Source organism: Acartia tonsa, chromosome 10, assembly GCF_053477335.1.
Source record: "Acartia tonsa isolate MP-2025a chromosome 10, ASM5347733v1, whole genome shotgun sequence".
Lineage (NCBI taxonomy): Eukaryota > Metazoa > Arthropoda > Copepoda > Calanoida > Acartiidae > Acartia > Acartia tonsa.
Window position 1 is genome coordinate 23,778,810 of NC_137269.1, and position 14,526 is coordinate 23,793,335.

Here is a 14,526-nt window from a genome sequence, read left to right on the forward strand (position 1 = left end):
CTTTTAAAGTTACGATAAGGACAATTATGTTCATAATTCAATAACTACTGAACTGATTGAGTTCTCTATTATAGGAAAGCTTCACATGTGTCCCAGGATGGTTTTTGCTCCCTTCTTTCTTAGTTCTTTGAATACAGAGCCCTTAGATTCTAGTGGTGTAGCCACTAGTTTGTAGATAAAGAAAATTAAAGTTATTTGCGAAAGCGACACGGAAGTATTAACAGACTTTAGTTTCTGAGAAGTTGCGCTTCATTATGTTATTTATTAAAAATTGAATATAAGTTGTTTTGCTTAATTTGTTATAATATGGAATCATTCACGACTCTCTATTTATAGATTTTAATAAATAAGCAGTTTATTGCAGTAAACTAATTTGATGTAAATGCTTTTTCTTTAATCTTCACTTAAAATCATTGTCTGTTGATTAATGGTCAAGGCATCATTACTTTTACGTTTATGAGTTACGCGTCTGAGCTAAAGGATTCGAACTCAATACCTTCACGAAGAGGCCCAAACGACACTAAATTATGATTAGCTTTCCATTCCTAAAGAAAGGACCTTAAATTATACTGCACTAGTATCAAAAGTTCTATAAATCTGCAATTGTTGGTTCAAAATTTTATAAAATCTTGATTGGTTAGTATAAACTAGCAGTCTCTAAACTTTTCAACCAATAATTCCAATCTAAATAAGGTGTAATTTTGTTAATTATAATTGGAGTGTACATCAATTTATCTCCCATTGTCTTATCCCCTGAGATCCCTGCATATCTTGTGAGAATAGGTGAACGACATATAAATGAACTTTTTCCCCCGTCAAGTTTAGAATCACGCATGATGGGGCTAACTCGAGATAACTGGAGAAATCCATCCAACCAAGGATGCAGATATGATATCTGAAGAATGGCTAATTTACCCTAACATTTTTAATTCGATCTAAAATAAGCCCTTTCCTTAAATATTGCAAATTAATTAGCATAAAAACACTATTTGTCTAAATTATGATAGTTTATTCATTGGGTTATTAATGCAAAAAAAACTACATGAAAACTTTTTTGCATTGGACTTTACAATTTTCTTACATTATATTATTTTATCTTAAAAAATTGATTCAATGAAACTTCAATTATGATATTATTTTTACTGTTGGTTGTGTTGTGGCTAAATATCTCTTCTAATGTCGTATCTCTTTCCGTGAATACAATCATAAAACTTAGTTTCTTTCTTCCCTATTCAAATAGCATAGCAACTCAACAGTCATTAAACTAACAATATGAAAATTACAGAGAAAAATATATTTTCTTCTTTTCATCTATGGATTGTTAAAGCAAATTAAAAGAATTTCTTTGTTAAAGTCTTATCCTTATAATAAAGTAGAAGAAGCTCTGTCTGTCTATCTGTTCGTTTGTCTGTCTGTCTGTACCAAAGGATATCGCTCACCGCTGAACTGATATAGTTCTCCTTTACAGTGTAGCTTCTCATAAGCCCTGGAAAGGTACTGAAATATTTTGGTGAGGGTACCACCATATCCCCCTAAAAAATTTTTTACTTTTCTTTTTTAAACTAAAATACAAAATGATTAGGGCGGGGGGGGGGGGTCGAAATCAACCCCACACTATCCAAGTATTCCTAGAAGCCTCTAGGGGCGTAGCCGTTAGTCATAAAATTATACTATCTAAAAAGTTTTTAAAAAATCTTTTTGTTTAATTACTACCTAATGAATATTTATTTTTTTGTACAAAATGTTCCTTGTTAAAAGCGAAGCTTTTCTATAATTAGGGTCGGTCCGTACGTCCGTCCGTAACGGATAGCTTTTTTCGTCAATTTATGCATGTTAGAATTGTCCTACCGATTTCAAACTTTGCATGGTGATTCCTTTAGTAATTAGGTACGATTTTAAAAGCGTAGCAACTCTATAATCATTACCAGAATTCCGTACGTCCATTTTAAACATGTCGATTTTTTTACTTTTTTAACAACAAATTTTCATGTGATCTAATCATCCCATTGATCTGATTTTTGGTATACTAATTCCTGGGACAACAAAGTATAATGTTATAAGCGAAGCAACTCTATAATCAAGTCCTAAAAATGTAAGTATGTTCATAAACATTATCCTGTATCCAGCAGTTTTTCAACAAAGGGGGGGGGGGGTTAATGCAACCATCTCGTAATCAATGTATAAATGGCACTTAGAATTCGAATTTTGATCTGAAATTTTGCATGAGTAATCCTTGGTAGGTCTATTTTCCCTAAATCGAACAAAAAGTTGGAAAAGTAGCGGCTAACGGCTGGCGGCTCATCTGTTTAGCCATTTGTTGGGTATTTTCAAGCGAAATCCATCAAGAAACCTCTCTCCACATAATGCACTTTTCCGATCCAAAACGTTTTCAAACGGTTCTAGCCGGTAGTTGCTGGTACTAGAAATCTAAAAAATGGTTTTTTTGTATCATTTCACATGATTTAAAGCAAAAATATGATCTAAAAAGTTGATTTCTACGTAATTTATGACAGATTTGCCCTAAAAATAGCCAAAAAACGGCTAAACGGCTGAGCCGTTAGCCGTTACTTTTTCAACTTTTTTTCGATTTAGGGAAAATAGACCTACCAAGGATTACTCATGCAAAATTTCAGATCAAAATTCGAATTTTAAGTGCCATTTATACATTGATTACGAGATGGTTGCATTAAACCCCCCCGCCCCACCCCCCCCTTTACTTACAATTTTGGTTCGACTCTTATACATTTATATTCTGATTATTCAGTTCTGACACTATACAAGTATTAATGTCCGTTTGTCCTACCGTTTCTGTGCTTCACTTTTATGGATGTTGTCATCCTTGTTAACTTATGTTTAAAGGTGTTTCTATACCAGAGTACGCAACTTAATAGTACAAATCACAAGAGAGAGAGGTGACAATTGGCTGTTTATTACACTAGTCCCCAAAGTTTTATATTAACGTTTTCTTATTTGTTGGCTTAACAACTTCCAGTACATTTTTAATATTTAAACGATGTCAAGCATAAAGATTATATCATGATATGTGTTCGGTTAATGGATAAAATTGTTAATTGTAAAATACATGTACCTTTAATTTAAATCTCAACCCCCCCCCCCCCCCCCATCATATTAAATTCGTTGGCTTCAAAACTTTGTAGTTTTAGATTAATTTATAATTGGGCTGTAAAAAGTAATATTGCCATTATTTTACCAGTGATATTATTGTACATCAGAGGGTAATTTTGTTTACAATCATTGTTGGGTGCAATTATTTATCTTCCATTGTCCTATCCCTTAAGATCCCTGGGTTATGTTGAACTACACACACACACTATACTCACACACACACACAATACACACACACAATACTCACACACAAACACACTATTCACGCGCACACGCACACATGGTTGTGATGTCTTAAATGGCTAGGCGCGCGCTTAATAAAATAACTCGAGAAATCCAGACACGACCACTAAAGCATATATATGCCTTCAGTTTTTCATGCGTAGCATATCTTAAATTTCTCTCGTTTATAAAAAGCTTGATCATACTTCCTTTTCCTTAGTATTTTTTTAAACCTTGCAAGGCCTAAATATACTATAGTAAAAAAAGCAATACGTAAGAGAAACGTTTTAAAAAGCAAAACTATAACAAGCTAAGAACAATGGTATCTAAATATTTTTCTGTGTCTTTCTAGTTCTTTTGAATTTAGTCTAAGATAGACGATTTTCCTCGATTTTTTGTCAGCTAAAAGTATTAGAAGATAATTTCTACACGTCTTAAACAGTAATTAGATGTATATCTACCAAAGAAGTAGGCTGTATGTTTGTCTGTCTCTTTGAAATTTGCCTATCTTGGGTATTTTTTTTATCAAATTAAAATTTTTGGTTTAGATCAACAAATAATTTACAGTTGTTTTATGCAGTAATAGGATGTTTATCTGACAAATTGTTAGGATGTATGGTATGTGTGTCTGTATAGGAAAATATTAGACAAAAAATAGTAAACGTTCAATTGGGGTTGTACAGTTTTAGGCAGAAGGACAACAACCTTTTTTTTCATTTCATGGAAACTAATCTTTTTAAATCTTAAAGTTTTATTAATGAAATTATTAATGAAGAAAATATGTTTTTTTTGTGTAAAGAATTAAAGACGGACGGACATAATAGATTTGTTTACTTAGCAGTATTTAGGGAAATTTTGATTCTTTATTGTGCAAATTGCTTAGGTATAAAGCTTTCAGAAGTTTAAATGACTCTTCGTAATAATTTTGATCTAACCTTAGCAACAACTTTTAGCAAGTCATGATTTTCATCGCTGGGCTACTTCAAAAGCATTCGTCCTTGTTTTTTTTATTGTAAGGGTAGCGCAGCAGTTATTTCTGGACGCTGGTGGTTATTTTCGGTAATGATCACCAAACTACACGCACAGTAAAAATGGGTATTTTTTGGTTCTAGGCAGATAGGGGATGATGCTGGGTGGAAAGTTAGGCCAACTTCCTTCTCTTTTTTAGGGGCCGTGGCTTTTTAAGCATTTTCTTTATTTTGTTGAGAATAATTTGGTTTTGGTCAGTTTTATTTTGTTTTCGGAAAGGTTAGGTTAGACATTTAAAAATAGCGGTGCGAGGATTAGTTGGAAAAAGTATGATAAATTAAATCAATTTTAGGTGTAACTGAGAACTTTTATGTTCTTAAAAATAAAGTATTGTAAGATAACTAGTAATAGATATACTTTAAAAGCATAGGAAACTCTTTAAACTATAAAATACAACAAAAATACTGTTGATAGAAATTAATTTGTATTAGTTGTGAGAAGTTTAATAACTTAAATCAATTTTGAGATCCAACTTTTATGTTCTAAAAAATAAATAACTATTATTTAACTTTAAAATAATGATAGAAACATCCTATGAATAATAAAAAATATCACCATAAAAAATACTTTAATAGAAATTAATTTTTATTTTGAATGTTTGATTTAGGTAAGACAATTCCATTTGAAATAGCAGTTGGTATGAATGGCAGAGTTTGGTTGAGAGGAAGAAGTGTTAAAGAAACTATTTGTTTAGGTACAAAACTTTTCAAAAATATTTTTTCTATCAAAGAACCAGAGAGAGAGGGGACAATGGGCTCTTTATTACACTAGTCCACAGAGTTTAATTATAACGTTTTCTTATTCGTTTGCTTAACAACTTAACGGTTTTAATTTTACTGAATTTTGATTGATGGGGTTATGAATTTAAGTTTTCAAACGTTTCAACCACTAAGGGGGGGGGGGGCGAAAGTGACACTTTTTGAAACCAAAACTAAGAGTCAACAAAGGAACTGAACTAAAAAAAGGGTTACAGGTCTGAGATTTTGCATGGCAGTTGCTTTATAAGGTGTACAATATGGAACTGTGAAGAAACGGCGGCGCAACCGCCGAAAACCGCCGTTTCCCGCCGTAATTTTTTTTGCCTTTTCTCGGCGGTTTTCGGCGGTTGCGCCGCCGTTTTTTCACAGTTCCATATTGTACCCCTATAAAGCAACTGCCATGCAAAATGTCAGACCTGTAACACTTTTTTAAGTTGAGTTCCTTTGACTTTTAGTTTTGGTTTCAAAAAGTGTCACTTTCGCCCCCCCCCCCCCCCTTTTAATTTTAATTTTTCAAGTTATTTTATTTAACTAGAGCAAACTTTTATTAAACATTAAACAAGACAGTCACGGTTTTCCGTCCAATTATATCATAAATGTCATAGTAATGGCTTTTTTGAGTGGATTCTGCTTTTCTTGAATGCTTTCTTCTAGTTATATGATTGGTTTATGATAATCCATTAAGATTTGACACACTATCTTATAATTGGATGAATCAAGGGCGAGGGTAACTATGCTGAAAGTCTGTATAACAAAGTGTTTAGTTCATTTGGAAACATCATAGAAAACAAAAAAAATACTCATCCATTAATTTTTGTTTATTATTATTTGTTAAATTTTGGGATTGTTTAACGGCAAAAAATGAAATTTTGATATTTCTGTTTATAGGAAGATATATATGAATTTATTACGTTCTTAAATGTACTAAAAACTTTGTTTTGCAGCATCTATGAATATTTCTCTCCCCTTTTAATGAATTATAAGAAACGCCAATACTTTGAAATGAAACATATTTTTTGTTTTTAGCCAATGCTATAGAGACCTCCGAGTATATGGATAATTCTGAGATAACAGCTATGTGTGGAAAGTTATCTGATGTCTTGACGGCATTTTAAATCTCAATTTAGAGTATTATTAATTAAAACTGTAATTTTTCTATAAAGGACTTTTGGTGTGGTTATATCATATGTTATTTGTCTAATACTCAGGGTGAGAAGCTTAGAGAAAAAAATCATTAAAATTTCTAGTGATTCATCAAGTCACAATTTTGAACGGGCTAAAATGGAAACTTTATTTTTTACCCGTTGACCTATGCCTGTACTCCTTGTTTGACGAAGTATTAATATTACCACCTCATTTTTATTTTAAAAATCTTTATGTAAATTAACTTTTTTTGATTACTATCAAGTCCTTTATGTTGAAGTAAGACGAGGCTGTGATTTTTTTTATTTTCAGACAAAAAATGCGCCTATTTTTGTGCCTTGCGTTGGCGGTGGTGGCCGTCAATGCTATGCCCCAAAGGCGCAAACTTGGAGCGCCGTCTCAGGTGAACCACTCTGTTTTTCATTGGGATTGGGATTGGTATTTTTACACGGAGCACTAGTAAAATTCTCATATACAGTATTGAATGTTTTGACCGGAGGATTTTTTTTTCTCGATGTTTTTCAGTTTAAAATTGTTTTCTTTCATCGTTTTTGAAAATTTTGAGAGAAAAAACCTAGGGAAACATTGAAAAAAAAATCATTGAAAAAAAATATTGAAAAACAACATTAACGTTATCATAGTGGGGAATTGCTAAAACTTTCTAGTTCTTGTAAAAATATTAAACAATCTTTTTTGTTAATATTGGAAACATTCCTCAATTATTTTATCTTTATTACAATGGCAGATATCTTTTATAGTCAATTATGATTTTTTTAAAACTTCTTTGGCTAGACTGTAATGTTAACAATAAAAAAAAATTCAACATGCTAATACGTTTTTTTTTTGCCTAGGTTGACTCTGAAAATCTCAGTGATAAAGATCGGGAGATTGTGGATTTTGCTTTCAGTCAAATTGCAGGTGATTTATTTTTAAGAATTTAAACAGGGGCAATTACGTCCACTGGAAAGGTAGCCTACAAAATATTACTTTTTGTAGCGAAGCTACTTTAACATTCACTTTCTCCAATAGCCTTTTCTTAAGAATATTTGGGAAATTTAATTTAATGAGCTTTCATGTATAGTTTACTTCGTCCGTCGGTCAAGCTTAAAAAGACAGAGATACTCATTTTCTGTAAAGTTGTCGTGATTTTTTAGAGAATTAATCGTAAATTCTCTTTTCTTATTCATAAAAACTAGTTAAATTAAATATTAATTTTTAGTAAGCGCCGTTGTTGGTAAATATGATTGTGAGCTTAACCAAGTAGGAACAGAAAACTTTACAAAGCAGGTAAAAATATTTTTTTTTGAATGATTTTAAATAAACTATAAAAACTCATTTCATTAAAAAACGTATTTGATAAAAAATAAAATCAACATTTTTATTTTTAGATTGTTTCTGGCACTTTGTACAAATTCGACATTGTTCTTATACCAGAGGTAAAAATAGTTACATTCACGCATTTTTTTTAATTCAAAGAAATTTCAAGAAGAAAAAAACATAGAAACCAGGATAGGAAGATGGACAACAATAAAACTCCTGTGTTTAATTTACTTCTCTTTTTTTGAAGGGTGGTGGGGGGGGGGGGGAGAGAAGAGATTATATGTAAATGGATTATTCTTAATTTTGTCAGTAGAAAACTACCAGGCTTTTCCTTTCATTATGATTGACGTATGTTATTGAACAGATCTATAGTATATATGTATTTACAGATAACTACCTCCCCACTTTTTTCAATGACCTTTTTCGTCTACTAGCAAATTGCTTTCTGCTACTTAGCTGTGTTAATATTCCCGTTACCATTGGTTGATTTTAAAAGACCCATTTGAGAGTCGGCACAAGGTCATTGCGATACGGAAATATACGGATACAGTTATTTAACCCTTTTTTCCTCTAATATTTTACTTAATTTTTTTATTCATTCTAGTGTGGAGGTGAGGAGAGAACCTGCAACCTCGTGGTGTTCGACCAGCCCTGGACCAAGACCAGAGAGGTGAGGTGGGAGGATGTCAAGTGTGAACAGCCAGAAGAACAGGAGGAGCAGGCAGAGGTTGATAAAGAGGAACAGTTCTCAAAGTTTGGCGGTCAGAATGAGGTAAGAGGGATTCATAGAGACTACTGTTAATTTATTGCCATTAGCTTTTCGTCTCATAAGTGCAGGCCACCCTTGTTGCATAAAGTAGTAATGTCTGAAATTATTTTTAAAAATATTTCAGCCCAGGCATAAGGTATAGCCAATAAGCGAAATAATTCTAACATAATGTTTGGAGGGCAAAAAAGGTCGTCAATTTTTCAATGTGTTGTCCCCCAATGGCAGCTCAAAATCAAGTATAGGTATCGTGATTTTTTTCCGAATTAACTTTGTTGTTGGTATAGCTGGTTTCAGCCATATTTTCCCAAAATCTGAACGTACTTAATTTTAGGATATTGAAGAAGATTCTTTCCCTGTTGCTGGAGCACCTTCAAAGGTAAGCAAATTTCCAGGGAGGGAGGGGACATAGGGCTGTTTATTACACTAGTCCCCAACGTTTTATAGTAACGTTTTTTAATTTGTTGGCTCAAAACTTTGGAGATTTTTAATGAAATTTGATTGGTTAGTTCATCAAGTTGAGTGTCTAAACTTTCAACAAGGTAGGTACTAATTGTGATCTATAGAAGGGATCATTGGAGATGTACATCAATTTATCGGCCATTGTCTCATCCCTTTAGAACCCTGTTTATTCCCCTGTTAAGATAAAAATATACCCGTTGTTGGTAGATAATTGTATAGAAATAGCTATTTTTACCATCCTTTCTCCCAAACAATTTTAAATTGGCAGATCATGTTTATAAGTAGTTTTGAATTAGTTCCAATTGAATTAGTTCACTTATGAAATGTTTGAAATTTAGGTTGATGAATTGAGTGAGGAACAACAAGAGATTGTTGACTTTGCTTTCAGTCAAGTTGCAGGTTAGATACACAAAAAATTATTAGTGGAGCTAAGGGGTTGGAGTGTTGGTAGAAAGAAATATCCCATAATTTAGAATTTAGAAATATGCAATCAGTTCCAGGGAGGGGGGGACATTGGGCTTTTTATTACACTAGTCCCCAAAGTTTTACAATTAAGTTTCCTTATTCGTTGACCTAACAACTTTTGGGACTTGAATTAAATTTTGATTGGTTGGTTCATCAAGTTGAGTGTCCAAACATTTCAACCACAAATTGTAATGTACAGAAGGGGTAATTTTGTTTATCTTTATTGGGTATGTACATTGATTTATCGTCCATTGTCCTTCCCTTTAGATCCCTGAATCGAACCTTACCCATCTCCCCATCATTAAGATTTCAGATAGAAGAAACAAATTCCTTTTAAAAGCTTCCTAACTATTTATTTTATTATTTTAGGAAGCACTGTTGCTGCTAGCTATGAGTGTGAACTAGAACAAGTTAAAGCTGTTAACAGGTTTAACTTGTTGACAAAAGAGGTGCAGTGTGTTTTATAGAAAAATAATAGAGGGGGAAGGTTTTAAATAACCCAAGGACTCTGTGTCGACTTTCAATTGTGTCTTTGAAAATAAATCAATAGGGTCGGGAATATTAACACAGCAAAGTGGCTACAAAAGAGCAGAAAGCAAGTTGCTAGCAGACGAAAAAGGTCCCCAACAGGGGGTTGGCTGGTTATATATCTATATTTATAGATTTGTGGTGCTTTTAATCTAATAAAATTTTAAGATAACAATAATTTAATAGGTAGATTGTAATGTTTTTTTTTTACTTTTAAGGTTGATTCTGGAACCCTGTTCAAGTTTGCCCTTGTTTTGAGACCAAAGGTTAACATTTTAATCCTATAATGTAGAGAAGTATTTTTTTTGTATGTAGCTTAAGATTTCTGTAACTAATGAACTGATTGGGTTTTTCTTTTTAGGAATGCTTCATATAGGTCCTGGGATGTTCTTAGGCTAATTTTTATTTCAGATTTGTGCTATTTTTCTATCCTTTTTTTCTAGATGCTAGAGGCACAGTTACTATTTAATTATAATTTAAAACATTTTTATAGTTGGTAAGGGGTTGCATTCTAGAAATATTTATTTTTAGGTTTAATAATTCTCATTTTATAACTTTTTATTATTTTGTCAGTGTGGAGGTGGTGAGAAGACCTGTAACATGGTTGTGTTCGACCAGCCCTGGACCGGCACCAGAGAAGTCCAGTGGGATGATGTCATATGTGATGAACCTGAGACTAAGGTCCCCCTCCCTGGAGGCCTCTTCAAGGTATGCCTTTACTGGATAGTTCCTTTTTAGTTAAATGATATCAAGCATAAGTTACAAGTATACCATGAAACATATGTAATTTTGTATTACAATTAGACATAAGTAAATTAGTCGTCATATGCTGTTTTATGTGAAAGCAAGCCAACTATATAAATTGCACCACATATCACAAGAAAGCAATTTTTAAGACTTGATAAACAATAAAATTCACTAAATTCAAATTGAAATGCATTTCCTGCAACTACCCTTTTCAATCCATAAAAAAAGATTTTCCAATATTTTACAAATCAATCTTTTCGAACTAACAATGCTAAATTTAATTTTTGAATAAGTATATTCAAATGGAAGTCATAAAGTTTAAACTTTTTGTTGTAGATTGATGATTTGACTGAGGAAGACCAAGAAATTATTGATTTTGCTTTCAGCCAAGTTGCAGGTACTTGATTTATTATTCTCTAATACAATTCACCTGGCATTGGTATGTTGTACAAGCTTTTCTTAAAATCAGTATGATTGATTACTGATTAGTTCGCAATGTTACACCTAGACATCTACAAGGGTGTATATTCTGCACAAGATTCATTTTTCCCAAACTGAAAAAAAAATCATTTCCCCCTCCTTACTTCATTAAATATTGCATAGTATTATTAATAATGTTGAAAAAATTGCAAAATAACCTGAAATATTTATTATAATTTAGTGAGCAATGTAGCTGGTGAATATGACTGCAACCTCAACCAAATCAGAACTGAAAACTTCAGTAAACAGGTAATTCATATTTACAACTCAAACTTTTAAAGAAATGAGTCAAAACCATGAAGGGAGTGGATATTAAGCTGTTTATTACATTACTCCCCAAAGTTTGATGATATCGTTTTTTTATTTGTTGGTCTAAAAACTTTGGGGACTTTTAAAGAATTTTGATTGGTTGGTTCATTAAGTTGAGTGTCCAAACGTTACAACCACTAATTGTAATCTACAGTAGGGGTAATTTTTTGTATCATCATTGGGGATGTACATCAATATATCGACCATTGTCTTATCCCTTGAGATCCCTGGTTAAACCAATTAAACAATAATTTTCTTCTATATTTTTAGACTGTTGCTGGAACTTTGTTCAGATTTGATCTTGTTCTCAGACCCGAGGTGAGGATTCTATTTATTAACAGTTCATTGCCATAGGTTTCAAGGTTTTTAAACATTAAATTGTAAATTATTTAAAATTTTGGATTCGTGCAGTTTACTGCCTTTATTGTTCATAGATTTTTGGAGATAATCTTTACCAGGAACAATTCACCGTGAACTGCAATAGATCCAAAGTTTTTTTTTAGGTATCTAGGTACTTTTTATGCATTTTAATAAATTTTTTTTTAGTGTGGAGGCGATGAAAAGATTTGCAGTGTTGTTGTCTTTGATCAGCCCTGGACCAACACCAGGGAGGTGAGGTGGGAGGATGTCAAGTGCCGCACTCCTCAACAGGAAAACGACTATGAAGAACCAGAGCAATTCAACAACTTTGGACAGAAGAATACCAATGACTTTATCCAAATTCCCGAGGATATGGATCAGGATGAGCAGGAGCATAATCAGTTTAATCAGCAAATCCACCAATCTGATGAGCAAGAGCAAAACCAATTTAATCAACAAATCCACCAATCTGATGAGCAAGAGCATAACCAGTTTAACCAGCAGAAACACCAATTTATTGATGAAGATGAACAGAATGAGGATGAACACGAGCAGAAGAGCAATGAGCATCAAGAGGATGAAGAGCCACAGCGTGACTTTGATGTTCTTGGAGCCCCTTCCCAGGTTAACATTTAACTCCGTTCATTTTTAATCAGAGAGAGAAGGGACAATGGGCTGTTCATTACTTTTACTTATTCGTTAGCTTAACAACTTTGGAGGACTTATAGTGAATTTTGATTGGTTGGATCATTAAGTTGAGTGTCCAAACGCTTCAACCATTAATTATAATCTTTAGAGAGGTAATTTTATATATCATCATTTGGGTTGTACCATTGTCTTATCCCTTTATGTCGCTGCTAATTTATATTACATTTGCAAATAATGTTATATTTATCTATCAATTCAACATACATTTTCAGGTTGATAATCTGAGTGAAGATGATGAGGAGATTGTCAATTTTGCCTTTGGTCAAATTTCAGGTAGAATTTTCATTCAGAATATCTACCAAGTTTCTGCATTTTTATTTCAAAGTTTGTTAACTTTATGCTAAAATATTTTTGGATTTAATATATTTTTTTATTTAGGAAGCACTTTAGTTGAGAGCTTTGATTGTGACCTTAGACAAGTGAGAACTGAAAACTTTACCAAGCAGATTGTCTCTGGTACTCTGTACAAATTTGACCTTGTTTTGAGATCTGAGGTGAGCATAATAATTTTTGTTATGTTTTTTTTGTACATTTTATTAAGGTTTCTGAAGTGATATTATGCAATCTTTATTAACATTTTTTCAGTAACAAACCTAACTGCTGGTCCATTTTTTACTGTAACACCATTTTTGTTCAGTGTGGAGGTGATGAGAAGGTGTGCAACCTGGTTGTGTTTGACCAGCCCTGGACAGAGACCAGGGAGGTCAGATGGGACGACGTCAAGTGTGATAACTAAATCAAATATTCAACAAGTTTGTTGTGTGTATAATATAGTATTATATCCTTAAATACACACTGTTAAAATTTGCTCACCTTAATTTTGTGCAATATTTTATGCAACAAATTCTTTTTGATCCTGAGTTACAATTTCATCATGCTACCAGCTACCCCAGTCCTGTATTTCCAGTGTGTATTTAAAGATTATTTATGTTTTAAGACCTGCTTTCTGCACATTAACTGTTTAAAAGAACTTAAAACATAAATATTTAAATTGCTTATCTAGACACGTGTAAGATTATGTATCTGAACATTTCGACTATAAAATTAACTGTATTGTTACTTTTTGATCTCTTATTGACTACCTAATTGAATAATTTAAAAGTTCCATTTCAAGACAACTTTTCTTTTTAAACATTGTTTTCTGTATTAAAAAGAAAATATTTAATTTATAATTTTATTTGTAGTCTATTATGAATAGTCAAATAAAAAAATTTGCATGACACTTTTTTGCATGAAGTGTGACAATTTTGTGCTGTCTTTTTGTTAAATAGAAATGAAATTAAGCAATAAAATTTTGGGCATGTTTGCTTTATTTGTTTGACTCCTAATTAAAAATAATACAAAAGAAATTTATTTCATGCAAAGTTTTGCAGAAGAAATTAAATTTTACAATTTTTTCTAACATTTTTTTACCAAAAAATTTTATTCAACGGTTTTTAATTAATTTACACCTTTTTTTATTCTTTTGTACTAGAGTGTTTGTTTTTATTTGCAAGTTGTTTTGTTGCATTAATCATAGTGTTCCATAATCTTAATAAAATAAAACTGAAACAAATTCATCCAAAACTACTAAAAATAAAAATGATTAATTTCCTTATTACAAAGTAATGACAAATAAATAAAATCTCATGAGCAGCACTAAAATAATGAAAGAAGGGTGAGAAACATTCACTAGAAACAAACTCTCGAATAAATATAAATAAAGGTAGGTATTTATACACTACAAGAAAAATATTTTAGAACTAAACTTTTCTCACATAAGAGGTACCTACTTCATATACTTTATACTTTGGTGGGGAATATTGTTAAGGAAGTGAAAATCCAAGTTACAAAAAAATACATTGGTAACTGGTTTCCACATTTCATTTAATGAAAGCTTTTTAATTCAACCTTCCTAAGAATCCTTGTGTGATGCTAGGGTGTTTGGAGTTCTTAGGGAACCACACTAATTACATAAAATCATCTTCAGATGTCCAGGTTTTAAGCCACAACAGACTTATACAATTGAATATGTAAATATCTTTAAGTTATTTATAATCTATGGAATGGCACGGTTTTTTTGAGCCCATATCATATTCCACCTATATTCGCCCTTTAAGGGTA

The 14,526-nt window shown here is 32.1% G+C and overlaps 2 protein-coding genes across 2 annotated transcripts in view; both read left to right on the forward strand.

Moving 5' to 3' along the window:
- Rrp40 (exosome complex component Rrp40) overlaps positions 1 to 6,298 on the forward strand; it is a 29,195-nt gene extending 22,897 nt beyond the window's left edge. The window contains exons 7-8 of the mRNA XM_080174033.1: positions 4,985 to 5,071; positions 6,162 to 6,298. Coding sequence (XP_080030159.1) covers positions 4,985 to 5,071; positions 6,162 to 6,250 — 176 coding nt within the window. The 3' untranslated portion in view covers positions 6,251 to 6,298. The remainder of the gene's footprint in view (positions 1 to 4,984; positions 5,072 to 6,161) is intronic.
- A 280-nt stretch (positions 6,299 to 6,578) lies between these two features.
- Positions 6,579 to 13,728, forward strand: LOC145329675 (uncharacterized). The gene is made up of 17 exons (XM_080174027.1): positions 6,579 to 6,681; positions 7,130 to 7,196; positions 7,498 to 7,565; positions 7,667 to 7,714; positions 8,203 to 8,370; positions 8,699 to 8,743; positions 9,165 to 9,225; positions 9,661 to 9,740; positions 10,038 to 10,085; positions 10,393 to 10,527; positions 10,903 to 10,963; positions 11,228 to 11,295; positions 11,626 to 11,673; positions 11,902 to 12,339; positions 12,636 to 12,696; positions 12,802 to 12,917; positions 13,061 to 13,728. Exons 1-17 carry the CDS (start codon positions 6,598 to 6,600, stop codon positions 13,157 to 13,159), a joined length of 1,695 nt encoding a protein of 564 aa, XP_080030153.1. The 5' UTR covers positions 6,579 to 6,597; the 3' UTR covers positions 13,160 to 13,728.
- The last annotated feature ends 798 nt before the right edge of the window (positions 13,729 to 14,526 follow it).